Here is a 27,148-nt window from a genome sequence, read left to right on the forward strand (position 1 = left end):
ACTTCCTCACGTGGGAACTTCAACCTAACTTTGTCTCCGACCTAACCTGCTTCCGGATTATTATTATTATTATTATTATTATTATTATTGAGATGAGGTCTTTGTCACAGTGGCACCATCTCAGCTCACTGCAACCTCCGCCTCCCAAGCTCAAGTGATCCTCCCACCTCAGCCTCCCGAGTAGCTGGGATCACAGGCATGCACCACCATGCCAGGCTGTTTTGTATTTTTGGTAGAGACGGGGTTTTGCCATGTTGTCCATGTTGGTCTCGAACTCCTAAGCTCAAGTGGTCTGCGTGCCTCAGCCTCCCAAAATGCTGGGATTACAAGTGTGAGCCATTGTGCCTGGCCTCAGATTTTTTTTTAATATTAAAAAATAGGGATGGGGGTTTCATTATGTTACATAGGCTGGTCTCGAACTCCTGGCCTCAAGTGATCCGCCCGTCTCAGCCTCCCAAAGTGTTAGGATTACAGGCGTGAGCCACCGTGCCAGCCTGCTTCCAGATTTTATAATAAGTTCCAGTTTATCTTGAATTTTGACTCTGCTCTCTCTCTAAAGCATTGTGATGGGGATTCTGTTTTGGACCTTTGTTGCCTTTGACTCCTCCCTCTTTCCCTGCCCAGTGGTTCAAACTATTCCTGATAGGATGGTCAGCCTGTCCCATCCCAGAAGGACCACAGTCTCCCTACTCAAACCTTCTTCTTACTCATCCGCTAATTGGCCCCAAACCAAGCTCAGCTCTAGGCACTTAGTGAGAATACCTAAATATGTTTTCAAATAAGTGAACAACACTGAAGAGGAGATGGTTGAAACCCAGTTTATTAAACCAGAGGCATGCGTCACCCAAAGCCCTGCCTGCTGTTCCCCTATCCAATGCACACGTTTTGGCCTCATCCCTGCTTCCCTCTGGGGAGGTATGATCTCTGAGGAACTCCTAGGAACCAAGAGATTCCAAAGATCCTATAGCCTTACTCTCCAGCTCCAGGCCAATGCACAGGTGACCTGCTCACAGGTCCTGTTCTGGGATTGAAGACCAAGACACAGCTGGGGAAGGAAGGCCTGGAGAGGGGTTGGGGCTTAGGCCTGGAAGGAGTGTCTGGTGGAGGGAGGGGGCAGGCCCTCCACCTCACTTGTCTCTCATTAAGATAGGGAGGGACAACAGCAGAGCTTTCAACTCCTCCTCTAGGCCTCTCTTTCCTACCAAACCCAGCTCACCAGAAAATAAAAGTGGTGGGCTTGGGTATCAGGTGAGGAAAGGGGGCTGGGCACCCAGAAGGAGGAAAGGCCACTGACTGAGGACCTCAGCTTCTGCCTGTTAGCATCCCACTGCCCCAGCTTTAGGAGTCACCAATCCCCAGCTCCCTTCTGTCTCTGACACACTTGGCTTAGTGTCCAGGGCAGACCTCCATCCCCTGGGTGGGGGCTATCTCTACAGCAACCCCTTCCCTGGGGATGCTACTGTCAGCTGGGCAAAGAGCAATGGGATAGGAGGAGCAGGGGAAGAGAATGTTAAGGCTGCAGGGAGGGTCGAGGGTGCCCGGGTTGGGGGAGAGGGTGAGGCCAGAAAGAGGCAGAGCTTGTGATTCACAGCTTCCTTTGTCGCCACTGAGACAGTGCAAAGGTTACAATGCGCGTGTCGTCTCCTTGTGCTTCTCAGAGGGATGTGTGTACACAGTACAGACACCAGGGGAGAGAGTCCAACTCTTGATACAGGCGAAGGCATTCAGAGACCAGGGAGGGGGCAGAAACATAGAAGGTGGAACTTGGGGTGGGAGAATGGTTCTCAGAGACAAAAGGGGATGGGGTGGAGACAGACAGGGCTGTGGAAAGTATATACAGAGATATAGCAATATAGAGTCTGTATCATATAGAAATAGAAAGTGCAGATGAGGTTGTTGAGAGAAGCAAATGAAGTTGGAGAAGAGGATGTGGGAGAATTCCATAAGAAAATTTATGGACGTGGCCCTCTACAAGGGCCTCCGGGAGAGGGACTAGTGAGGTTAGGCACCAGTGCTCTTCTCCCTGAGCTGGACGTTAACCAGCCAGGTCTTTTATGGGATGGTGAGGGAGGGCTGCCTCTTGGGATTTCTCTCCAGCAGCTGTGGGGTGGGGGTGAACTTATAGGTATCAGGATGTAGCCTACAGCACCGGGGCCGCATCTTGACCCCATTACCACTTCTTAAGGGGATCCCCGACCCCCACGAGATTCCACATGGTGTGAAAGAGTGGGGCTGAGGTTTTAGTTCCTGCCAGGAGACTTGGGTTTGGGAACAGTCACTGGGCTGAGAGGGTCTCTTAAGGCTGGGGAAGCCTCCCTCCCCCACACTAGCCCTCCCCCTTAAGGTACATTCTCTGGTTTGGGGCCAAATTCCAGACCCCATGGATCCCTTCCACCCCTCACTGGGAAGGGCCTTTGGTGACTGGTGGCAGCAGAATGTAGGTGGACACTCAGATGACAGACAGCTAGACAGACAAAATTCAGGCTGGGAGCTAGGGGAGGCAGCATGGAGAGAGGGGCAGCCTGAGGTCCCTTGCCCCGTTCTCCCTTTTCAGTTCTTTCTTAGATTAGTTTTGTTAAACGTAAAAAGAATGGGATAGAGGCAGGGAGAGGACTCTATGGTCAAGACTCCTTCCTTACCACAGACAAGAGGAAAGATCTGCCCCGGAGTGTGGGGAGTCCCCAGGGCAGATGTGAGGAGGCAGCTGGGGGCCCCCTCGCTCTCCTAGTCCTCCCCATCTAGGCCTTTGGTTCAGCGGCCTGCGGGGCTCAGCAGGTAAAGTCCTCGAACGTGCCTCGGGCCGGATGGTGAGGTAGGATGTTGGCAGCGTATGTCATCCCGGCAGGGTGGCCCCGGAGGCTCTCGCACGGGTTCTAGGGGAAGGGCACAGGACAGGGACGGGTTATCCCTCGGAAGGGCTTCCGGTAGTGCTGGGACATTCAGGAGACAAAGGAGAGAAGGTGGTGGCAGAGGCAGGTGGGCGGGGGTTGACAGGGGTTCCTGGGGCGGTGGAGGCAGGGGCGGGCTGGAGGGCGCCCTCGCTCGCTCCCTCACGTGTCTTTTGACGTCGTCCAGGCTGAGGGCCACGCCCTTGTCCGCACTGCTCCTTTTGGCCTCCTTCTGGCACTTTCCTCGTCGGCACAGCTTGTGCTTAATGACCTAGGACGGGGACGGGGCAGATGGGCGGGCTGGACCCCGCCCCCACGTGGCCCTGCGCCGGGCTCCGCCCCCGCTTACCTCGTAGGCGTAGTCAAAGAGCTCCAGCACCGTGAGGATGCTGGCGCCGATGAACAGCCCCATCTGGCCCCCGATGTCACCTGCAGGGGCAGCGGCCAGGGGGGTCAGTGGGGTCAGGACGCCGTGGGGGCAGCAGGGTTTACTGGGACTGGGGCGGGCAAGTTGTATTCTCAAAGGGATTGGCAGCCTTCGCACAGAAGGATCACAAAGCCAGATTCGGGTGGAATTTTTATTTTCTTCTCTATGCTTTTCTGCGTTTTTCTACCTTTCTAAAACGAGCAGGTGCTTTTCAAGAAAAATAATCGTTTACAAAATACCACAAAACTCTTAACTTCTGGGCCAATTTTAGGAGCGTATAAAATAGTCTCCACTTCCATGCCTATCCCTCCCTCATGACCACAGGCCTGTCTTTTCTCTTTTCCACTTTGCCCTAAAGGAAGGCTCAGTTCCCTTCCCTCACCACTTACCAAGACAACAGGGTTTGGGGAAGGGCCTCTGGGGTGGAGGACCCTCATGGGACAGAAGTGAGCACCCTGCTTTTGGATGATAGGGAGCCATGCCATGCCCATGGCATGGGAAGGGGACAGGTGCCATCAGCAGCTCACCCAGGAGCCCTGCAATCTCATAGGCCTTCTTCTGTTCAATGGTCTCATAGTTGAGGACTTCAAAGAAAATGTCCAGCACCAGGATGTTCTCCCTGCACAGGGGTTGGGGGAGGAGACCTAGGTTCAAGTCATATCTCTGTCTCTTACTAACCAGGTGACCTTAGCAAGGCAGCCTCTCTGAATCTCAGTTTCCGTATCCATAAAATGAGATGCTGATGGAGATACCTGCCTTTTAGGATTAAATGAGATCGCATATAGGGAAAAATGTTCTGTACCATATGCAGTATGTATTAAGTATAAGGTGACTACTGTTACAACAATGAGGATGAAGAGGGAAGAGAAAGGGGTGCTTTCCTGCTTATTCTGGCTTGATCTTCCCTGCATACCCACCCTAGACTCTTTGCTTGCCTTTTGGACCTTCCCCGTGTTATCTCAACTTTCCCCTGCCTGCCAGCCCCCGCCCCCATCAAACCCCACTCATCCATTCCACAGTCCCAACCCAAGGGCCTTGCTGTACCCAGTCAGAGCCCTTACCCTATGTATTGCTCAGATTTGTTGAACTTCTTGGCCAGGTACTTGGCTGAGGCTTTGCTGGGGATCTTGACCATGGACAGCTCCTTGCCATAGCGGGTCAGGTTGCAAGGCATTTCACACACGCAGTACTCCTGGTCCTTCTCCACCAGGAAGTCTGCACTCAGCCAGGTGAGAGGTCCCAGTTGAGTGGTGCCCTTCTGCCAGCACCTTCCCACATGCACATCCTAGCTCTGCCCAGAGAAACCCTGGGCCCCTTTCTTTTTCCATGACCTGCCTGGATGCCAACATCCTACCTCACCATCCAGCCTGAGGCATGTTTGAGGACTTTACCTGCTGAACCCTGCAGGCCACTGAACCAACGATGTAGATGGAGAGAACTAGAAGAGTGAGGAGAGCCCCAGCTGCCCCCTCACAGTGTGTCCACCTTGAGCTAATTCTCACCAAGCCTCACCATGGATATTTCTTACTCTTATATCTCACTTCCTCAGGACCCTCCAGGGTCAACCAGCTGAGGGGCTGATGAAAGAAGATGAAGGCCATTCCCAGGTGACCTCTGTTCATTTTTCATAGGATCCTCTGAAGATGCTATTCTCAACTTTATTGATTATTATTTTTTTTTTTTTTTTGAGGCGGAGTCTCGCTCTGTCGCCCAGGCTGGAGTGCAGTGGTGCGATCTCAGCTCACTGCAAGCTCCGCCTCCCAGGTTCACGCCATTCTCCTGCCTCAGCCTCCTGAGTAGCTGGGACTACAGGCACCTGCCACCATGCTCGGCTAATTTTTTTGTATTTTTAGTAGAGACAGGGTTTCACCGTGTTAGCCAGGATGGTCTCGATCTCCTGACCTCATGATCCACCCACCTCGGCCTCCCAAAGTGCTGGGATTACAGGCTTGAGCCACCGCGCCTGGCCGATTATTATTATTATTAATTTGAGACAGGGTCTTGCTCTGTCACCAAGGCCGGAGTGCAGTGGTACAATCTTGGCTCACTGCAACCTCGTCTCCCAAGTTCAAGCAATTCTCCCACCTCAGCCTCCGGAGTAGCTGGGACTAGAGGCACATGCCACCATGCCCACATAATTTTGTTTTGTATTTTCATAGAGTCAGGGTTTCACCATGTTACCCAGGCTGGTCTCGAACTCCTGGGCTCAAGCGATTTGCCCACCTCGGCCTCCCAAAGTGCTGGGATTACAGGTGTGAGCCACCATGCCTGACCATTCTCAGCTTTAGTATCAGACACAAGAGAGGGTGCAGCCCAGTCCAGGAGTTATGTGAGACTTCTGGGAGCTTGACCTGAAACTCCTGTGCACATGGCTGGCAGCACCTTTTCCCTCCCCCAGACTGCCCCAGGCCAGGGGCGCTCACCCAGAGCAGGATCTGCACACTCCTTGTACTGCTCTGGAGTACAGTATGGGGCATCCCCTACAGAGGAGAAAAGACAATGATGCAGGATGGGGATTCAAGGGGTCTGGTGATGGTGGTATTACCAAAGGCCTAGAAGGTGTAAGCTGTGAGAGGATGGGAGGGGAGGACTGGTGGGCCCCCACGCTGCCCCAGAAGTGACTCACTCCCAGTCTATACCTTCTAGACCCTTCCCACCCATCCCCGGAGGTGCAGGCAGGAACCAAGGTCAGAGAGACAAGAGCCAGATGGGTGTGGGATGGGTGTGGGATGGGGTGGGCTGGAACTGAGGTTGGGAGATTGATATGGATGGGGAGCTAGTGAGGGGCAGTAAAGGCCCAGGGACCCCAGGAGTATGCTTGAAGCCCTGGGCCTGACCTGGCATGTGCACCATGCGGCAGTTGCAGTTCTCCACCAGGTAGCGCGTCTCACAGTCGATGCGGCAGGCGGTGATGCTGTAGGAGTCGAAGAAATCCAAATCCGAGTCCATGGTAACAGCTTTGCAGGTGCCCCAGGGCGGCGGCAGGTAGATGAGCTGCTGGGAAAGCCGGGGAGCTGGGGGAGTGCAGGGACTTCTCCCCAAATCAGCTTGATGGACTCCTCTGACAAGATGCAGATCTCTGGAGTTCTGCCCCCCTCTCTCTCTGCAGCCTCTGAAGGTCTCAGAGTTTACAGAACATTCTTGTCCATTCGATCACTCATACTTCGGACTAGCCAGACTACCACCCAGGTCCTCGCTCACCTGTCCTTCCCATGATTGATTGCCCACCACTCCATCTGGACCCCTCAACACCCCACCCCAGGACCAGCCTCCCATGGCCCTCTCACCCGCTGCTCCTGGCAGGCCACAAAGGTCTGGAAGCCTGGGGCCACGCCAAAGCCCAGCTGGTCGATGAAAGGAGGTTCATCCTGACTATGGATCTGCACTTTGATGCCTGCTTCGAAGGACGTCTCATCTAGGGGAATGAGGGGTGTGTGGGTTGGGAGGACTCCTGAATCCCTAACCCCCCTCAGACCTGGGGGCATCCTACCTCTCCTGGGAATAAGCATAGCATACACTGGGACTGGGGTGGGGGAAGTCTATAGGGTCCTAGCCCATCCCCCAGCCTCCTTCTGGGTTTACCAGCTCTGAGCTGCTCTGATGACCCCTGCATCCTACACACTTCTTTTCTTACCTGGCTTCTGCTCTGCATCTTGGTGTTTCAAATACTTTCTCCCAGAGTGTCACTGTTTCAGATGCTCTCCATTTCTCCCCCTCCCTTTCTCCCTTTCCCCCCATCTCTCTGCCCCAAGGCCCCCCGAGACCAGACAGGCAGGCAGCCTGAGAAGAGAGGGTGTTATTTATAGAGTGGTGGTGGTGCTGATGGAAAAGGATGGCTGGTTACCTTGGAGAGTAACTGAGCCAGGAAGGGGGAGCCAGAGAGATGTGAGTGTGGAAGTCAGGTAGAGTCAGCAATGGAGATGGTGAGATGCTGGGGGGAGAGGGGAAAGCCTGGGCCCTGCCCAGGTCTCACAGAGAAGCCCAGGAATCCCCTGGCAGAGGCTGGGGCCTACAGCCATGCAGAGGGGCCCCTGAAGCGGGTGACATACCAGTCTCCCCCCACACAGGCAGGTACTCGTCCTGCTGGATGTCCAGCATGATTTCCAGCCCATTGCCTGTCCCACCCTTCATGGTCTTCAGCCGTGGCCGCCCATCTCGGCCCGAGTTGAACGTGTAGCACTTTCCATAGCGTGTGAAGACCTGGCGGGGGCAGAGTGGAGAGCCTGAGTCCTACCAGCACCCTCTACTCACCAAGGGCTGTTCCTAGTCATCCCAGCTGTTGGAATCTCAACACCCTTTGGGAACGGTTCCTCCTCTGCAGCCTGTTCTCCATTTGCTCCCCTCTCCCACCTGTTTCCCGCCCTTCCTTGCCCTCTGTGTGCCCTGGAAAACTGTTCCTGGTAGGGTGCATAGCCTGAGCTCCTTTGCCACCTGCATGGGCTTCTAGTCGGGTTTCACAGTTGGGAGGTATTGGTAATGGATCAGAAGGCAGGAGGAAAGATTGGGGTATGAATCCTTCTCCAGCCCCGCGTCTGTAGCTCTAGTAGTGGCTTATGCCCTCCATGATTACAAATCTTGTCAGGGATCCCTACACAGCACTGTCTTCTTTTGTGCTGCTTCCACCTAGAAGTGATAACGATTTCCTAGTACTGCTCGCTGCCTCAGCCCCTCTCACTGGTTTTCTTAACCCTGCCCACAGATCTGTCAGCAGTCCCTTTGTTAAAGTCTTCAACTAAATCATCAGGTAGCTGTCTTTTTCCTGCCAGGAACCTGACATATGCATTTTCATCACCAGGATCCCAACACAGCCAGATCCCTGGCCCCTCCTTGGGACCCTTTCCTCAGGCCCAAGCTCCTGAGGCCTCTGAGACATATCTTCTCTTCTCCTAGATTTCACTCTGGGAATCTGAAATTCTGCTTTCCCCAAGACCCAAACTTAGTTTTTGTTTTTTGTTTTTTTTCTTTTTTGAGATGGAGTCTTACTCTGTTGCCCAGGCTGGAGTGCAATGGCACAATCTCAGCTCACTGCAACCTCCACCTCAGCCTCCCGAGTAGCTGGGATTACAAGCGCACAACATCACATCCGGCTAATTTTTGTATTTTTAGTAGAGATGGGGTTTCACGATGTTAGCGAGGCTGGTCTCAAACTCCTGACCTCAGGTGATCCGCCTGCCTCAGCCTTCCAAAGTGTTGGGATTATAGGCGTGAGCCACTGTGCCCAGCCAAACTCAGTTTTTTGGTTTCCTGCAGCCCCTAGCCCTTTAGGTCTATCATTATTCTATTATCAGCAGAACCTGAAAGTAGACCCAGTTGCCATACGAAGGACCACGCTCAACCAAGCACCAGCACCTCTTCTCCCAGCACTTGGGACTGAGCCCCAAGGGCATGGTGCGTGTGTTAATGCTTTTGCAAAACTAGGAAGGCCTCAGGAGATATCTCAGCCCTGGGGGCTGTCTCCCCAGTCTTCTCCCCACTCCATGCCCCGGTGCAGCCCTGGTCACAGTGCTGATTAAAAAGCTGCAAAGAGAAAAGTAAACCAGTTATTCTTGGCCTTTTCCCCACAGCCTCCTTGAATGTCCCCAGGTTGGGGTGGCTGTGCTTTTACTACTGCTGGATGGTGACAAAGTCCACAAAACAGGTCATAAGGTGAGTCAACACAGCCCAGAGCAGGGGACAGACAAAAGAGTTTCAGGCCAGACAGGAGCAGCAATGGCAGTAGGTTACTAGGGAATAGGGTCTTTGTCCCCTTCCCCCTTCCTAGAACAGCCTCCTCCATTGCCCTCCAGAAAAGGAAACATACTGCTCTCCCCACTTTGTGGGTGAGGTCTAGGGATGAGGCAAAGAGAGAACTCCAAGGGCTCCTAATCCCCAGCCCCACGACCAGGTCTTGCGGCACCCAGCCACAGGCTCCAGGCTGGACATATGCTCATGCCTACACTCCATCCGGAGTTGTATGGGATTAGAGGTGTCCCAGGCCGGCTAGCAGCCCTGCCTTGCGCTGGCTCAGAGGACTGGGCTGCTGTACAATGGATTGCTGCTGCCACCTGGTGGGCCTGGGTGAGAAGTGTCTGCTCTACCCTCAGGCCCAGAGGAAGCCACGTTCCTATGGCTCCTGGCCTCCCTGAGGCCCAGTGGCCCAAACCCCCAGGCCCCTGTATGCCTGCAGTCATCCCATGATGCACCGGTATGATGACACCCCCTGCCCCTACACTAGGGAGGGGGTGGAGGACTGAGGGATGGGTGTGTGGGGCAGGGAAGGCCTGGTACCTGGGAGCTGGTGGAGCAGGAGAGTAGTCAGGCCAGACAGACCTGGAAGATGAACTTAGGAGAGACAGTGGGGTGCCAGGTAGCCCTCCAGCAGGGAAGACCCTAGACCCCTGGGTGGGGGGCCAAGCAGGAGGACAGTTCCCAGTGAGAGCTTCCCCTAGGAAGAGGGTCCCTGGCCACTTAAAGCTGGGGAAAGGGATATGACTTAAAGACATGTTATTTACCCTCAGACAGACACACACACACACACACACACACACACACACACACACACAGAGCTGGTGGGGGTGGGGCACCCGTAGGAGGGCACAGGAAGACCAAGCAAAGACGCATTGAAGTCCCTGCTGTGGGAGCTGCTGACAAGCAGCATGGTGAGGTGGGGGTGGTGGGGGATGTCCCACCCCTCTACTGTCTCCCTCTCATTCCCTTCTCTTGTACCATCAGAAACCAGGCAGCACCCACCCCAGCTTCAGTCCACGGGTGCTAGTCAAAATAGTGAGCAACTGGCCAGACATTGGCGTCCACCAACAGATCAAAGGTTGACCTCACAGATGGAGCAAGGTCCCGGGTCCTGCTGGACCATGAGGAGGTCTTGGGAAGGGCAGGTGAGGCTGGAGGACATGTAGGGAGGAAACACCAACTAAGACAGACGTGTTTCAAGATTCTAATGGGAAAAGCAGTGCTGGTATGGACCTGGGAATATCAGCCTAGCTCCAGGCCCTGGACTCCTGGGTAAGCTCTGGCCTGGGTCAGCCAGGTGAGGAGGGGACAGCACAGTCATCAGCCCCAGCCCCAGCCCCAACCCCAGGAGGTGACAGTCAGGGAGAGCCATGGCAGACACTCTTGGGGTACTGTGGCAGGCATGGGGCCCCACTCACCACTGAGAAGTTGTGAGGGCCACAGGGCCCCCCTTGGTAGGAGCAATAGAGCAGCATGTCCTCCAGCCGGTGGCAGGAGCGATTGTAGAAGCGGTGCAGGTTAAAGGGCTCCCCAGAGAAGGCCTCAGGGCCTGGTGGAGCGAGGGGCACCCCAGGGTCATCACTTTCATCCAGTCCCAGCATGGGGGCCAGATAAAGCAAGTCAGGGTAGCTGAGCTGGGACAGCCGCACGGCATTAGTGTTGCAGAGGGTGACCGCCGGGAAGGCCAGCTCCGTGGTGGCCACTTCGTTTAGCAGGGTCACGTGTGGGTAGCTAAGGTAATAAGCAACGCGGTCCCCTACCTGGCACAGGAAGGCACCCAGTGCCAGGACAAAGGCCACTGCCCACAGCACCTGCCTTGGTCCTGGACCCCCCTCCACAAAAATGTGGTTGGTGCCGTGGAGGGTGCAGCTGTTGGCAAAGGCCACCAAGTCTATGGGTGAATGCCTCTCGCTGGCCTCCTTCCTCACTGCCTCCTTTTCCTTCTCTTCTTCCTCCTCTTCTGATTCTGAGATGTCCTGCTGCTGCTGATGGTGGTGGGGACCCCAAATATCTCCCAAGGGCCCTGGGGCCTCCTCTCCAGAGGAGAATGACACAGAGCAGAAGATCCGGATCGGCATTTTCTCCAGGGGCTTCCTGGTGCCAGGGATTGGCAGGAGGAAGGGGGAAGGTGCCAGAGGGGAAGGCTATGTGACCCCAGGCAGAGTCCGGCAGAGCCAGCCACCCAGCTTGTCAGTCAGGTATCCACAGCCTGGCTGGCTGTCCTTCCTCACCAGGGCCTCTCTGGCAGTGTGGCTGGGGCGGGGCATGGGAGGAGGACCAGCCTGCCCTGCCAGGGAGGGCGGGTGTCTGGGCTGATGAATAATTGATGGCAGTGGGGAAGGGAGGCTGATGGAGAGCAGGGGGCTGGAGCCCCTTTCCTGTCACCAGCTCCAGCAGCACAGAGAGGGTTTAGGACAGAGTGGAAACCCTGGAAAAGCCTAGGGCTGGGACTCCTGGAACCCACCCCTCCCGGTGAGGAGGGACCCGGCACCATCCTTTGCGCCCACTGCCATGATGATCGCAGTGACAACAGTCCCAACCCCCCAGGACGCACGTAACACATACTCATGCTCTCTGTCATCCTCCAGTCTGTTCCTCATCATGTCCCTCAGTGCCCGCATCCCAGTTCTGGGTCCTCTCTCTTATTCTCCCCTCATCCAGTTATTCCTCTGGGATACCTTAGCCCCTCTGTGCCCCACCACCAGGCACTCTCTCAGACCTCCAATTCCAGTCCCCGACCCTGTTTCTCTTCCCCTCCCTCCCTGGCCCCAGCTCTACTTCAGGACAGCATTACCAGCCCTAGTCCCACCCTCTATGCTGAGCTGTATTTTGGTTCCTTTCCTCTCCCCTACCCCTCCTGTGGCTTGTGGGCCAGCCCAGGTTCCATTAGCAGCAGTCTCTCACTGACCACAGACTCATTTCTGACCAGTTCCCGGCACTAGGGGGAGGGACCCTGTCTCCTGCAGTGGGAAAGCTTCCTGGCAGATCACCACTACCCCTTTCAGCTTGCCCCCTGCACCCCTCAACAGTTTAGGAGTTCGAGGAATTCTCTGGTGGGTGGAAGAAATTGAGATCAGTGCTGGGGGTGGGGCAGGGGGACCTGGGTCAGGTAGAAAGTATTGGGAACCAACTTGGGGTTCCTGCCAAACCCTCAGCCTTGCAGACTCCCGGCCTCAGTCTCTGAGGCTCCCCTGCCCCTAATTTACCATTCCCTGCCCCCAGGCCCCTGGTCCCTCTGTGTGCTCTGATTACTCAGGGCCACTGGTTGAGGAACTTGAGCCACCAGCCAAGTCTCCAGGGCCAAGAAGGTGACCTGAGGGGAGGAGGGGAAGGTTGGGGAGGGAGATATAGCAGATTAACTCTTTCTCTGCAGGGCCAGAGGAGGAGCAGTAGGGCTAGACTGGGGCTAGGTGGGTCTGCTTGGGCCTCCCCATTCCTTAAGCATCCCCTAGTCCCAGGCTGTGTTCCCCCTCCTCCTCCTCTCTTCTCCCTCCCTGCTCCCACCATCTTCCTTCTCCATTTGCAGAGACCCTAGAGTGTGTTGGGGATGGGAGGCAGAGTGCCAGGTTGTAGCAGAACTGAGTGATGTGGAACTTTTGGCCTCAGCTTTGCTGCCAGGGACAAAGAGGTCCCAGAATCGGAGTCTGGACCTCTCGCCCCCTCCATCCTTCTGCTACTGCCCTCAGATTGGGCTAAACAACAGCCACTGCTCTCCTCTTTTGCCTAAACAACAGCCTCTCAACTGGTCTCCCTGCCTCCCTGCAGTTTCTCCCCACCTTTAGTCCATGTTGTGTGACTCTGACCATTCTTCTGCTTAAAGACCTTCTCTAGTGGGCATGGTGGCATATGCCTGTAGTTCCAGCTGCTTGGGAGGCTAAGGCACAAGAATCGCTTGAACCCGGGAGGTAGAGATTGCAGTGAGCCAAGATCGTGCCACCGCACTCCAGCCTGGGCGACAGAGCAAGGCTCCGTCTCAAAAAAGTGAAGATCTTCTCTCACTTCCCACTGCCTCCTGTGAAAATTTAGGCATCTCTTGTGGCCCCACAAAGCTGAAAGCAAGGTACCCTCCACCTCAGGCCAGCATCCAGCCGCTACCACCCATCCCCAGACACACAAGGCTCATCCACAGTCCTGTGCCTTCCCTGGACTCCATCTGGAGAATTCCTACTAATTTTTCAAGACCCTACTCACATGTTACCTCCTCCAAGAAGCCTCCCCCAACTCCACAGAGTGCTGTTAGTGCCCACCCAGGGAATAGACTGAAGGGTCCAGTTCTGCTCAAGGCCCTACAGCTATGAGTAATGACCAAGAGTAAAAGAGCAGGACCAAGAGACCATGTGTGGGAACAGGAAGCAAGGAAGGCCAGGAACACCCTGGGCAACCAGAGATAAGTCATTGCAGAGATGAGGAGAGACCCCCCTCCCCCTTCAGCTGCTGTCCTCAGGCTTCTCCTGCATGAACCTGTGTGTCCTCTCCTGTGTGCATCTTTTTCCTGCCTGCCAGATCTTGAGCTCTCAGAGGGTAGGGGCCTCCTCCTTTGCATTCCCCAGGAAGTGCTTCAGAGAGGACTTCCAGACTTGAGTGGAGTGGGCTGAGGCTTGGGCTGAGGAAGCTGCAGCTGCCCATGCATTCCCACTAGAGGGCACTGTCCCTCTCCTTCAGATACTTTGGAAGGGGAAGTAGATTGATTTCCAGAAGGAAGCAGCAAAGGCAGTAAGAGCTTCCAGCTTGGGAGCCCCAGCAAAGAGAAGGGTGTGCATACACAGACAGCGCCAAAGGACAGTAAGTTGGGTACAACTGAATACCTCTTCCCTCACAGCAACCAAGACCACACTGCACACTTGCACATTACCACACAGACATACAGCCCTGGTGTGGGGCAACACACACACCCCAACACACACACACCCCAACACATACACCCCAACACACACACACCCCAACACACACACACACACCAACACACACACACACCCCCAACGGCACGTCCTCTCTCCTCCATCACCTGTATGCGTGTTCAAACAAATGCTTATTCTTCTAACATTCTTTCTCATCTTCATCTTGTTCAAGTAATTGGAGGATGAGGAAAATGTCAAAGGACATACACAGAGGGCCCCTGGAGAGGTGCCCAAGCAGAACTGAGCTGCACTCAGTTCTGAACCCTCTGTCCAAACATGCAGCCCTCCCCATCCAGACCTTCTCTTCAGCAGTGTGCACTGAGTGGTTTCTGACTTTTTCTGTATCTCTTTCTTCATTCCAGCCACCCCTTACGTCTGTGTAATGCTTCACGGTGTTTTTTGCTTTGTTTTGTTTTGTTTTTTTGACAGAGTTTTTCACTCTTTGTTGCCCAAGCTGGAATGCAACGGTGTGGTGATCTCGGCTCACCGCAACCTCTGCCTCCCAGATTCAAGCAATTCTCCTGCCTCAGCCTCCCGAGTAGCTGGGATTACAGGCATGCACCACCACACCCAGCTAATTTTGTATTTTTAGTAGAGACAGGGTTTCTCCATGTTGAGGCTGGTCTCAAACTCCTGACCTCAGGTGATCCACCCGCCTCAGCCTCCCAAAGTGCTGGGATTACAGGTGTAAGCCACCACGCTCGGCCCATGGTTTTCAATTGTTATCTCATGGGATCCTTATACAACCCAGTGAAATAAGCAGGTATGAGTAACTTCATTCCCATCTGACAAGTGAGAAAAGTGAGCCACACCAGCCTATTCAAGTCTCAGGAAGAGCAAGAAGTGGGCTGGAGGCTGGAATGAGGTCATCTGTCTCCAGATCCCTTGCTTCTTCATTCTTTCATTTACTCATTGCCACAGTAGAGAACACATCATGGACCTGCCCTCATGGAGCTTACTATCGAAGAGGGGAGACAGACATCAATTCAAAAATGAAAAAAATAAATATCTATTTACAAACCATGGTAAGTGCTATGAAAAAAAATATGGCTCTATCAGAGTGAATGGCAGAGGGACTTGACCCAGACTGGGGAGTCAAGGAAGCTTTCTCTGAGGAAATGATGTTTGAATTACAGTCTAAAGAATAGAGAGGAGGCTGGGCGCAGTGGCTTATGCCTGTAATCGCAGCACTTTGGAAGGCCGAGGTGGGTGGATCACTTGAGGCCAGGAGTTCAAGACCAGCCTGGCCACCATGGCAAAACCCCATATCTACTAAAAATACAAAATTAGCCAGGCATGGTGACACATGACTGTAATCTCAGCTACTTAGGAGGCTGAAGCATGAGACTTGCTTGAACTAAGGACGTGGAAGTTGCAGTGAGCTAAGATTGCACCACTGCACTCCAGCCCAGGTGACAGAAGGAGATTCTGTCTCAAAAAAATAAATACAAATAAAATAAAATAAAAAATAAATAAATAAAGAGGAGTAATTAGGTAATGGGGTGTGTGTGTGTGTGTGTGTGTGTGTGTGTGTGCGTGTGCACACGTGCCCCTGTGGAGGAGGGAGGATATTCCAGAGAGAGAACAGAGTGTGTGCAAGGGCCCTGAAGGAGAGGGATGAGAAGGGGCAAGCGTAGCTGGAGAGGTGGGTAAAGGCAGGGAGAACCCAGGTCACTCAGGGTCTTAAAGGCCACAGTGAGGATTCTGGCTCAGGGACGATTAAAGACTCCCCACAGAAGGAGTTCAAGTGATCAGAGCTTTGATTTGAAAAGACAGCTATGGCTGCAGAGTGAAGGATACAGAGGGACTGCTGGGAGGCCTGTTGAGGAGCCATTGCAGTGGCCCAGTGAGACATGCAGTGGTGGGACGGCCCGTAACAGGGGTAGAGTGGAGATGTTTATGAGGCAAAATTGGTAGATCTTGTCAAGGCAGGTGAGGGAGATGGAGTGTCAGGGATGATTTCTGGTTTGCATGATGGGGTGAACAGTGGGGTGGCTCACTAGATCAGGCGCACAGGTAAAGAACTAGTTTGGGAGGTAAGATGATGACTTTGGTTGTGCACATGCTGGTTTTGAGGAGTCTTAGGGACATCCAAGGAGAGACGTTAAGTGGGAAATTGGCGACTAGAGCTGATGCTAAGAGGAGAGAGCTGGGCTGAGACATAAATTTGGCAGTTGTCAGTGTGTAGATGGTAATTGAAGTCATGAGTGAAGATGAGACTGCCCAAGAATAGAATATAAAGTTAAAAAAAAAATAGAAAAAAGGTCTGATTTGGCAGTATCCACTAAAGCTAAACAGAATCATACCCTATGACTTAACCATAGCTCCATAGCTAGTCATATGCCCAGGAGAAATAAGTGTATATGTCAACTAAAAAACATGAACAAGAATGTTCATAGTAGCTTTATAGATAAGAGCCAAAAACTAGTAACAACCCAAATGTCTAGCATCAGTAGAATGGATCAATTGTGGCATATTCATATAATGAGATACTATACAGCATCAAAAAAGAACCAACCACTGCCACACACAACAACATGGCTAAATCTCACAGATATAATCACAAGCAAAACAAAACAAAACAAACAGACACAAAAGAGTATACACCGAGGCCGGGCGCGGTGGCTCAAGCCTGTAATCCCAGCACTTTGGGAGGCCGAGACGGGCGGATCACGAGGTCAGGAGATCGAGACCACCCTGGCCAACACGGTGAAACCCCGTCTCTACTAAATATACAAAAAATTAGCCGGGCGATGTGGCGGGCGTCTGTAGTCCCAGCTACTCAGGAGGCTGAGGCAGGAGAATGGCGTAAACCCAGGAGGCGGAGCTTGCAGTGAGCCGAGATCGCGCCACTGCATTCCAGTCTGGGCGACAGAGCAAAGACTCCGTCTCAATTAAAAAAAAAAAAAAAAAGAGTATACACCGTATGGAGGATACATATACTCCAGGAAGTTCAAGAACAAGTGAAATTAGTCTATACTGATAGAATAGTGGTTAACTCTTGTGGGGTAGCATTGACTAGGAAACAGCCTGAAGGAACTTTCTGGGGTACTGGAAATGTTTTATACCATTGTAAATACATACCAGTGTAATATGCAAAATACTACACTGTAAGACATACCAGTGTAAAAATTCTTCAAGCTACAATACGGTGCATTGTACTCTCATGATTTAAAAGAAGATTAAAGCTTGGGACTGAGCCTTGAGTAGTGATGACACTAAATGGCCAAGTAGAAGAAAATGAACTGGCAAAGAGACAGAGGAGTGGGTAGACAGAGAAGGAAAACAAAGAGAGTATGATTGTCAGGAAAGGGAGTAGTTCAAAAAGAGGTGGTGGGGGCCAGGCACAGTGGCTCACACCTGTAATCCCAGCACTTTGGGAGGCCTAGTCAGGCGGATCACCTGAGGTCAGGAGTTTGAGACCAGCCTGACCAACATGGAGAAACCCTGTCTCTACTAAAAACACACACACACACACACACACACAGAAAAGCCACGCATGGTGGCACGCGCCTGTAATCCCAGCTACTCAGGCAGCTGAGGCAGGAGAATTGCTTGAACCCAGGAGGCAGAGGTTGCAGTGAGCCGAGATGGCGCCACTGCACTCCAGCCTGAGCAACAAGAGCAAAACTCCGTCTCAAAAAAAAAAAAGAGGTGGTAGGCAACTATTTTGAATGCTATTGAGAGATCAAGAATAAAAAAATATATATTTGCTGGATTTGGCAACATGAAGGTGACCACTGGCTTTAGCTAGAACCATTTAGGAGGAATGGCAATGATGGGGGAAGAAAGCAGCCTGGATCAGAAAGTGAGTTAGAGATGAGGAAATGGAAACAGTGAAATAAACACATCACTTTTAGGAACTTTGTAAAGGGAAGCAGAGACACTATAGGAGCTGGCAGGTGCTGTGGAGTTGAGAGACACATATGTTTTAGTTTTTATCTTAGCACAAAGACCAATACATAGCAAGTGCTCAGTATATGTTAGCTGTCGTTACAGCTATGTATTTTAAGACAGGAGCATCTTCAGCATGTTTCATTGTCAATGGGGTTCCACTTGAGAAGGAGCGACCAACTGTAGAGCAGGGAGAGACAGAATTAGCAGGAGAAAGATCTTAAAAAGGCAGAAGGGAATAAGATGAAAATTCTAGGTTGAGACTTTATCCTAGATAAGATGAATGTTCCCTTCTAGGACTTGGTACCCAGAAGAAGGACAAGATCCTGTCTGAGGCTTCTATTTTCTCAGTGAAGTAAGTGGGAGGCAAGGTCATCTGCTGAGGGTGAGAGGAGCTAGGAAGGGTGACTGAGAAGAGTGGAGAAGTTTGCAGTAGTCATCAGGCAGAGCAAGTTGACCAGGAAAACACAGTGGGCTCGCCAGGCAGCACTGCACGCCCATTTAAGGATGTTGAGCATGTACGCAATGCGATACTAAGCTGCCCTGGTGTGTGAGTTCCTCAGGGAGGTCCTGGCTGCCCCAGTGTGACCCTGGGGAAAGGCAGTGGTGGGTTCACCTAAGATAGGCGCTTCGCCTGATGGTGCAATGAAAGGACAGAAGCATCAAAAAACTAGGCCTACTCAACTTGGGAACGGGATTCCTAGAGTCTCTTCTCTGCACCCTTTCTTGCCCTTCCTGCCTCCCCACACTTCTTCTCAACAGAGAAGAACCTGGACTCAGAAGATCTGAAGTCAGGATCCCACTCTGTCATTTCTCAGTTCTGTGACCTCAGGCAAGTCACACAACTCCTCTGAGCCTCATTTTTCTCATCTTTCCAATGAAGATGTTAACAGTTTCCTACCTACAAGAATTATGAAGATCACATGAGCTAAAGTAAAGGGAATCTGTAAATTGCAAAGCACAACTGAAAAGGACGATTAATTTTGTGGGTATGTGCTCTGCATGCAACCAGAGGTTTGCCTGCACAAAAGCTTTCTCCCACAGCCACACACACCAAGCTGCATGGGCCCCCATATACCTCCACATGCTTCCGCTTCACACTGTACATCCACACTCTACCCCAGACACACACAGAGGTGCACATGTGTGCTTGCATGCTTAGGGTGCACATGTGATGAGGGTGTTGTGAGGAAGTCTGAGATGGCTGCTGTCCAGGGCCAAGGCCACTGCAGCAGTCTCACCCCCAGGGATGTTCTCAGCCTGGCATGCTGGTGTGACACCAGCTAGAGACACACAGCACTAAGCTGCACAGCCGAACCTCCTGGGCCCACAGGACTGTCAGTCACACAGAGGGCATGCAGAAGGGTGGGAAAGCATTTTCTATCCAAGAACTCATGGGATCTCAGAAAGATCACAACTGGCCTTGTCTCTCCCTGGAGAGTGGCCTTGGAGAGCCTGGGGTGGCAGAGTGTCTGCCCTTACAATTCCTTAAGGGAACTTCCCTTTAAGGTGAACACACAGCAGCTTCATGCTCATTTTTAAATATTCTGTGAGGAAGATGTCCAATTCCTGTATCCAGGTAGGCTGGCGCTGCACATCCATTACACATGGGGCAGTGTGCACTTGGCCAGAGAGTCCCAGAGGAAGGGCTGCCCCTCAATAAAGAATACTCTTACAACCTCCTTAAAGGAGATTGGGCTTAGAAGCTAAGAAGTGGGGCCAGGTGGAACTTTGCCCAAAATAGAGACCAGGAGCCCTAATGCCCAGTCCCATCCTCCACCCAGCTAGGCACCCCTTCTCATTCTTGCTGTCTCCTTCCAGCTTTGCCTCCCAGAATGTGCACCCAAGGGTCCTGACTGGGACATCATAGGTCAGAAGGTAGAGGCTTCTAGATTGGCCACCTCAAACATACAAGTGAGGGAAAGCTTGGGGGTGGGGGTGGGCAGGGGCTGGCCAAGGCTCTGAAGAATGGCCCTTGCCGGAGAGAATTGGCCAGTTGATTTAGTTAGCTGGGGAGACACCAACACATTCTATGAACCTGGTGTTCTCCGAGAGGCTGAGTTTGGCTGCGGAGATTGGGAGGACTCCCCCTGGATGTTGAGAGTCTGCTCATCCCCAGCATGTTCCCCCTTGTTCTGAAGCCCACCCCACCTGGCCTCCTTTAGTACCACCCCATGGCTCTCAGCCCTGAACCTCCCATGCTGCACTTCACTGCCCCAGTGCAGGACCTGGCACATGGAAGTGGCACTGTCTGCTATGGGAATGAATCCAGTGGAGCTTAACACTCTCCTAATCCCAGCTTCTCATTCTGAATATTCTGTCTCCCTCACCATCTCCTGAGATTTCAAATTACTTTCCACAAAACTGAAGCACACTCAGAAGCAACCTCCACCCACAGCAGAACATTCCAAGTTTCTCTGTGGGCCTCCCCCTCTGTCTCCAGGACACACTGGGCATGCAGTGGCCACACCTAGGAGTTCTCCACTGGCTGGGCAGTGACAAAGGCCCAAGACCAGCCCTCCACTTCCAGGCTTGGCCCCCAGAGGCACTTAGTTACTGAATTCCCTATTACTTTAGCCAGCAGCCCAGAGATCAATTAGCTTAGAGTAGCTCTCAGCTGATAGACAGTCTGAGAGAGGGGTAGAGTCAGAAATGGCTGGGGTCTGGGGAGAAGGGGAAGAGGTGAGAGAGAAAACTGGGCTACCTGAAGGATGTTTGTGTGTATCTGTGTCTGAGACAGAGGGAAAAGGAGCCATCTGAGACCCCAACCCAGGGCCCACCCACTGGATTCCTGCAACTGCAATGGGCTCTGCTCCCGTCTCCTCTCTCCACCCACCTGCGTTCAGTTTAGGCACTTCCTGGGAGGGAGGAACAGATGAGAAGGATAAGGTAGGAGGCAGTAGCCATGAACACCTAGGGCAGGAACCCTTCCCCCAAAGTTCATGAACCCCATGAACCCCTCCTCCAAAGTTACTGTCTCCAGGTCAGCCTCTTCTATCCTTCTGCAATCTGTGAATGTTCCCCCTTCCCACCCGTGAAGACCACCAGGCCTCTGGGTGGGGCTGCCCAAGACCCAACCTTCCCCTCTCTGCACGGCAGTCTGGGCAGCCTCTCCCCTCAGCAGCCCCTCCACTCCCTGCCTAGCTGGAGGGTGCAGACCCCAGCAGTAAGGTCAGGCCCTTCCAAGGGACTTCTGGTCTGAGCTTCTATGGGGCAGCATGGGGTGTGGGGATGAGGGGTGAACCCTGGAGATGAAGAAGCTCCGTGCTAGTCCTGGCTCTTGCCGGGCGCTGCCATCCCTGGCTCTCCTGCTTTAAGATGACCTCTCTCTCCCCATTTTGGGTCCCAGGATCAGCCACCCACAGCCACCTGTTATTGCAGGATCTTACTTCCCTAGGTGCTCCAGGGGATGCCCGGGCCCCTTCGGAACCTTGCAGTGGGTTGTGGGGGAGGCTTCTGTGCTCATTCACTCCACCTCTTCCCTGGGAGATTCTGGTCTCCAATCCAGGGTCCTGAGAAGTACTCTTGTGGACCCCTCCCAGGGATTCTTGTCCCCCAGTTTCACCCTCCTGAGAGAGATTATGAGCCACACCACATGCCCACCCCAGCATTTCCACTCTCTGCCCTCCTCTTCCTTCTCTTTCAGGCCCCAGAAATGAATTCCTGCTTCTCTCTCCCCTAGGCAAAGGGTCTAGGTTTCAGCGGAGGAGGGGGTGGCATAGGGCAGACTGGGCGACCATCTGCCAGCCCCCTCCCCTTGCTGCTGCTCAGCATTCCGGCCACATCAGCTGCTCCCACTGCCAGGGACAGATAAGGTGCAGCTGGAGGCTGGCACCAGCTGCGACTGTGCTCACTCCCCTGGCCCCCACCCAGACACCAGCAGACAGCTGCACCCCAGCCCCCCTCCATGGAACCCCTGCCCTGCCTTGGCCTGACTGGCCTCAAGGTGGGGCAGGAGAGAGGAGCCGCAGACCCCGTTGCCTTGGCAACAAAGCACCCTACCAGGAAGAAAAGGAGGTGGCCGGGAAGAGGGGGCCTTGTAGTTGGGTCACTATGGTTGCTCAGGAGGCAGCTATTGAGACCTTCCCAGCCAGGTTGCTGTGGGGTTACTCCCTGCCCTGCCCTTCTGTCTCTTCAATCCTGAAAGATTTCCAAACCAGTCCCTCCCAGATTCAGCTCAGGCTCCCCATATTCACCTCCACCCTCCCAAGCTGACTCAGCCACACCTGGGGGATGGACCCTGGCCAAATGCTCTGTGACCACCAGCTACTCCCTGGGGTTGAGCTGGATCCAGGAGCACATCTGGAGAAATGCCTGTTACTGCAGATCCTCATCAGGGGAGCTGGGGTCTTTGAGTGACCAGAGCAGCCTCCCTGAATTGTCTTCTTATGCCCCCCCCAACCAGCTTTTAGAAACAGGGCTCTTATTGTTGAGATGAGGGTTGCCCTTAGAAATCTACAAAAGAGTCCACACATGCTCCCACACACTATATTTTGCAAACGTGTTGAGCAAGGTCTTGGACAGTGGGGGGTGGTATCCCCACAGCAATCCTGTTGGATGGGCCCCAGCAGCTTCTTCCTGAGCCACTGAAAGAGCAACCAAAGCCCTAACCACAAAGCCTCTCTTTCCTCACTACCTCCTTTCCTCAGTGAAGAACCTCTGCTCTGAAGGTTGCAGAAGATGCCAAGATGGTTTCCCTTAGACCCTGACCCTATAGACAGGTGTTTTCTGTCAGTGCTACATCTGCCCAGGGCTAGAGACACACTCCCAACACACCTCTGAGCCTAGCAAAGAATGTCAAGGATGTTAATCACGAGACTGAGGAGAGAAGGGAGAGGGTGGAGCATCAGGCAAGGAGTGTGGGAGCCCTTAGGACTGGGGAGCTGGAGGAGAGAGCCTGCCAGGCCCTTCTCCAGTGGGGAGGTGTCAGACATGGACTCCAGCCAGGCGCCCATCTGTGTGGGAACATCCCTATAGGGTAGAGCTCTTGACATGGAGAGGGGCTGGCAATGAAATCAACTAAAGAGAGCAGAGGGAGGGGTGAGAGGTTCGGGTCCAGCAAAATTCAGGGTCAGGTCTTTGACACGGGCTGCAAAACAGCAAAAACCTGGTCTTCCTTGACAACCCAGAAGCAAGAAGGGGCACAGCTGGGGCTGCAGGGTGCTAGCCTGTGTGTCTCTCCCCCGGGGTAAGAGGAACAACTCAGACTGCTCCAGAACTTTGTGAGCCAATCACATCTCCATCTGACTACTTAGAATGGTCCCCTCAGATAGCATGGACCAATCGCATCTCAACATCTCCATCATCGACCAAACGTTGTCTTAGCATCACCACTTGGAATCTTTATGGACATGATGGACAGATGGAGCCTCAACTGAACACTTTCTATGGACTAACTGTGCCCAAATTTATATCTTAGCACCTCCTCAGATTGAGCCAAGCACTTCCCTCCCTCATCCAACACTACAAACCACTCAAACAAATACATTTTCTCCATCTTTCTCAGGGGTCCCTCCTGCTTGTATGTTGGGTGTGTTGGAGAGAGGGGGCTCTGACTTTTGCTTCTACCTTCACTTACAGTCCTATTACTCTTGGGAGCATCACTTGTGAGACTGGGAACCCTCTGGTCTCGAGCTCTGGGGAATCCAAGACTCTCCTGCTATGAAGAAGTAAGATAGGGAAGGAAGTGGTTCTTGCATCTTGGCTAAGCTCCCCATCAGCTTGGCTCAGTAAAGAGTGCAGTCAGGTAAACTTTGTCCAGCAGGATTGACAAAGGCCCATGAAACTGGTCTGCAGAGCAAGGCTTAAAGAGATTGGGAAGTCTTGCATAGCAAAAAACACTAAACGTGACCATGGTGCCATCCTTTCTGCACAAATACAGTTCATGCTCCCATACTGCAGGAGGAAGCAAGCAAACAGGGAGAAGATGGGCAGAAAAAGGGAGAGGATCTGAGAGCTGAGCAGGCATGGAGAGAAAAGGGTCCTGGAAAAGAATATGAAGTGGACACAATAACTCCAGGGTCCATAATATTAATTAAAAGAGTAAAGGACATTTTCAGCTTAAGGAGACAAGAGTTCTAATCCTGAACCTGTCACCTGTCACTAACTGTGTGAGCTTGGGTAAATCATTCTGCCTTTCTGTGTCTCGTTTCGTGGATTTGTAAAATAGAGGTAACGTGATTATGTATCAAGGCGATTGAGGGGAGCCTAGAAAGCCTGTGAAAGAGTTATGAACATCGTCCATTCATTTGGTGTTATTGTTCCTACATGGCTCCGGGGCCTCTGGTCTCTTTGCCATCCGGGTCCAGGTCTTAACCCTCAGGAATCTGTGTGACTTGCCCAGGGTCGCCCAGCACATCAGATGCCAAAATCAGTTTCCCTACGCCCTCCCTGAGGTGCTGGCCTGAGGCAGCCACATCTGTGGGGTATCTCCATTTTGAGATGCAAAGAAAGCCTCCAGGGCAGCCATGACTGGGTGTCCTGATGGTCTTCCTTTCCTCAGACCCTGGCTCTGTGGCTCTTGCTGGCAAGCAGGGAACCTAACCAGTGTATGTGTCTATGTATGGGGTGCAGATGGCACAGAGGGAGTTACTGTCAGGCTATTTAAGAGAAGGTTTCCCTTACTTGTCCTTCACGGTGCTTCTCAAACTTTAGTGTACACTCCAGTCACCTGAGGATCTTATTAGATGCAGATTCTGGTTCAGTAGGTCTGGGAAGTGGGGTGGCAAAGTCCTGCATTCCTTTCAAGCTTCCAAATGATGGTCCTGGACCTCACTACAAGTAACAAGGCTGTAGCTTACCCACCTCTCTGCTCAGCTCTGACACCTGTGGCCTAGAAGGTAAGCTTGGTGGGTTTGTGGCTATGTCAGGCCATGTGCGTTTGTGCATATATGTGTGTGCTGTGCACTGTACGCTCTCTTTCCTGCCATCATGGCTGCAAGGCTGAGGCTCAGGCCCTCATGCAGTGAGTGTAAATGTGTCCCTATGCTGAACAAACTCCCCTTCTACCAGAAGCAAACCCCAGGACACACAACTTCCTCTCCCAGCGTAGCACCTGGAGAGGCCCAGCCTGCTCCTTGTCTCCTCCTCCTCCTCTGTGGGCCAGGCTGACTCACACCCCACACCAGGGGACTCACCACCTTGAAGTCTTCAGCACTGCAGACCTCTCCCCGGAAGTGGCAGGAGAGCAGCATGTCTCGAATGTCGTGCCCAGCTCGGTCATAGAACTCACGCATGTTGAAGGGTTTGGGTTTGAAGCTGCGGAAGTTGGCTTTGTCCTGCAATATCTCCAGCTGCTTTTCGTCTGCCATCTGTGTGTCTGGTATCTCATACCTGGGGCCCAGGGGTGAGTGGCACACGGGTCAGTACAGCCATCAGTGTCCCACACCCAACTAGGGTGATGGGGGCAGCCTCCAGCCCTGGGGATCAGGCCCAGGTGTAGGCAAGGAAGGAGAGCTGGGCATGCAGAGGATCTACCACATGGGTCTGAAATGACAGAAGGATCTGTAGTGGCTGCCCAGGGGCAGGGCATCCCAGTATATGGGTGAGAGGAAGCATGGATAAGGTGGGCAGAGAGACAAGGCAGTGGCTGTGGCTTTTATACTATAGTCTCTACCCTTTAAAGATGGTCTGTGCCCATCCCCCAGCTGACGAGAAGGTCAAGACAGAGTGGCCAGAATAAGGGTAAAGCTCACTCCAGAGAGGGTGACAATGTCTCATATCTCAGGCTGGGTAGGGGTCAAGCTGTTCTGGACTATGCTGGGATCAGAGGCTGGGTGTCCTTAATTGGGTGCTCAGCAGCATCCTAACTCCTCTGCTGTGAGTGGCAGGTTTCGGGGTAGGGGTGGGTTAAAGGGCAGGCTTGGCTGGGCTCTGTGGTGGGTTAGGGAGGCAGACACCCTGACTGGAACTCACACAACTCCAGGAGCAGGGCTGAGGGAGGGTGGGAGCCACCCACCTGTTGTTGAGCAGGGCCAGAAGCTCCCCAGCATGATACAGGTCATTCTTGGAGACTTGGCTAAAGCGGAACTCGTTGAGGTTGCACAGCGTGACAGCAGGGAAAGTAAGCTGAGAGGCAGCCACCTCGTCGAGCTTGGTGACATGGTGGTAGTGGAAGTAGTACTGCACACGCTCCGTGCACACACACAGCAGCACAGCCAGCGAGCCCAGGAAGCACAGGGCCCACAATGCCCGCTTCAGAGACAGCCGCTCGTAGGAGAAGATGTGGGCCAGGCCGTGCAGCGTGGAGCTGCTGGCGAAGGCCTGGATGCTCACCGGCTGGACGCCACCCACCTCCTCCTCCTCGGCCTTCAGTTCCATCCTTGTTGAGGGGATTCTGGGGGAGGGGAGAGGGACAGTCTGTCATTGTCCTGGGATGGAAGTACACATGGGGCCCCTCCACATGTGCCCATCCAGAATCCTCATCTCCAGAGGTCACCACTCCTCAGGCAGAAGACTGCCCTGCTTTGTAAGCCCAGAGGTGGCTGACCAAGGGACACATCCAGGGTTCCTCCAAATACAGAGGAACAGGAGGTCAGGTCAGGCCAAGAGAATGCTCTCCCAGAGAAGCTTCCCAGGCCCGGGGAGACCCCAGATACAGTCATCCAAGATTGAGGGGGAAGTCCTGATGCACCCATAGGCAGGCGCAGGAGTTCCCTCCAGATGTGGGGTCACTCTGGGACAAGAATGTCCACCCCATCCTGGAGATGAAAACTGGCCCAGATGGGCTGACCCCGGGGTAAGGAGCTCCTCTCCTGGTCACAGGACAGGGCTGTGGTCCTAAGAGCTAAACTAGGGCCAAAAAACCCCCAGGGAGGCAGCTACCTCTGGGGAGGGGCTCAGCCTGAGTCCTCACCTGCGGGTGTCTCCAGTTCTCAAATAAGAGCAGGCTGTGTGTGTGTATGTTGGGAGTGGGGGGTGGCGGGCTGCCCAAGGTGGATGTATGGAGGGGGGGCGCGGTTCCCTATGACAGCGAGCTGTCCCCGCCCCGGACGCCCCCCCCCCCCCAGTCCAGCTTCTCGTCGCAGTCAGATCCTCTGCTCGGCCCCCGCCCCCCTCCCCAGCCACCTAGCCGCCCCAGCAGCAAGGGAAATCCAGAGGGAGGAGAGTCCCGGCTTCGGGGTGCCGAGAGCCCGCGGCCAAAGGCAGGGGGATCGGAAACCCCACCTGAGGGCTTCGGGAAGCCGGCAGCCGGCGGCGGGGTCCTTGGGCGCTGGACCGGTCGCGGGCTCAGCGCCGAGTCGCGGAGGGCTCATTGGCCGGGGCCGGAGCCCGGGGCCGCCGCGGCACGCCGCGCAAGCCCTGCAGGGAGCGGC

The 27,148-nt window shown here is 53.6% G+C and overlaps 1 protein-coding gene and 1 pseudogene across 4 annotated transcripts; both read right to left on the bottom strand.

Annotated features, from left to right (window-relative positions):
* Window positions 1-793: 793 nt before the first annotated feature.
* Window positions 794-27,148, bottom strand: ASIC1 (acid sensing ion channel subunit 1). Of its 3 annotated transcripts, XM_017894833.1 has the most exons (12): window positions 27,004-27,148; window positions 25,792-26,175; window positions 24,971-25,166; window positions 7,365-7,515; window positions 6,603-6,730; window positions 6,153-6,312; window positions 5,739-5,795; window positions 4,377-4,530; window positions 3,843-3,934; window positions 3,238-3,317; window positions 3,055-3,159; window positions 803-2,873 (listed from the first exon to the last, which is right to left on the bottom strand). In XM_017894833.1, the coding sequence occupies exons 2-12, from the start codon at window positions 26,151-26,153 to the stop codon at window positions 2,769-2,771; spliced, it is 1,590 nt and encodes a 529-aa protein (XP_017750322.1). In that variant the 5' UTR covers window positions 26,154-26,175; window positions 27,004-27,148; the 3' UTR covers window positions 803-2,768. The 3 variants fall into 3 exon arrangements, with proteins under 3 accessions (XP_017750320.1, XP_017750322.1, XP_017750319.1); XM_017894831.1 differs by lacking the exons at window positions 24,971-25,166; window positions 25,792-26,175; window positions 27,004-27,148 and adding an exon at window positions 10,461-11,576 and having other exon boundaries at window positions 794-2,873; window positions 6,153-6,309; XM_017894830.1 differs by lacking the exons at window positions 24,971-25,166; window positions 25,792-26,175; window positions 27,004-27,148 and adding an exon at window positions 10,461-11,576.
* On the bottom strand, window positions 803-2,550 carry LOC108543895 (uncharacterized; annotated as a pseudogene). The gene has a single exon (XR_001889697.1). The product of XR_001889697.1 is annotated as an uncharacterized LOC108543895 (transcript).

The sequence above is a fragment of the Rhinopithecus bieti genome, unplaced genomic scaffold, assembly GCF_001698545.2.
Source record: "Rhinopithecus bieti isolate Rb0 unplaced genomic scaffold, ASM169854v2 scaffold_24390, whole genome shotgun sequence".
NCBI lineage: Eukaryota > Metazoa > Chordata > Mammalia > Primates > Cercopithecidae > Rhinopithecus > Rhinopithecus bieti.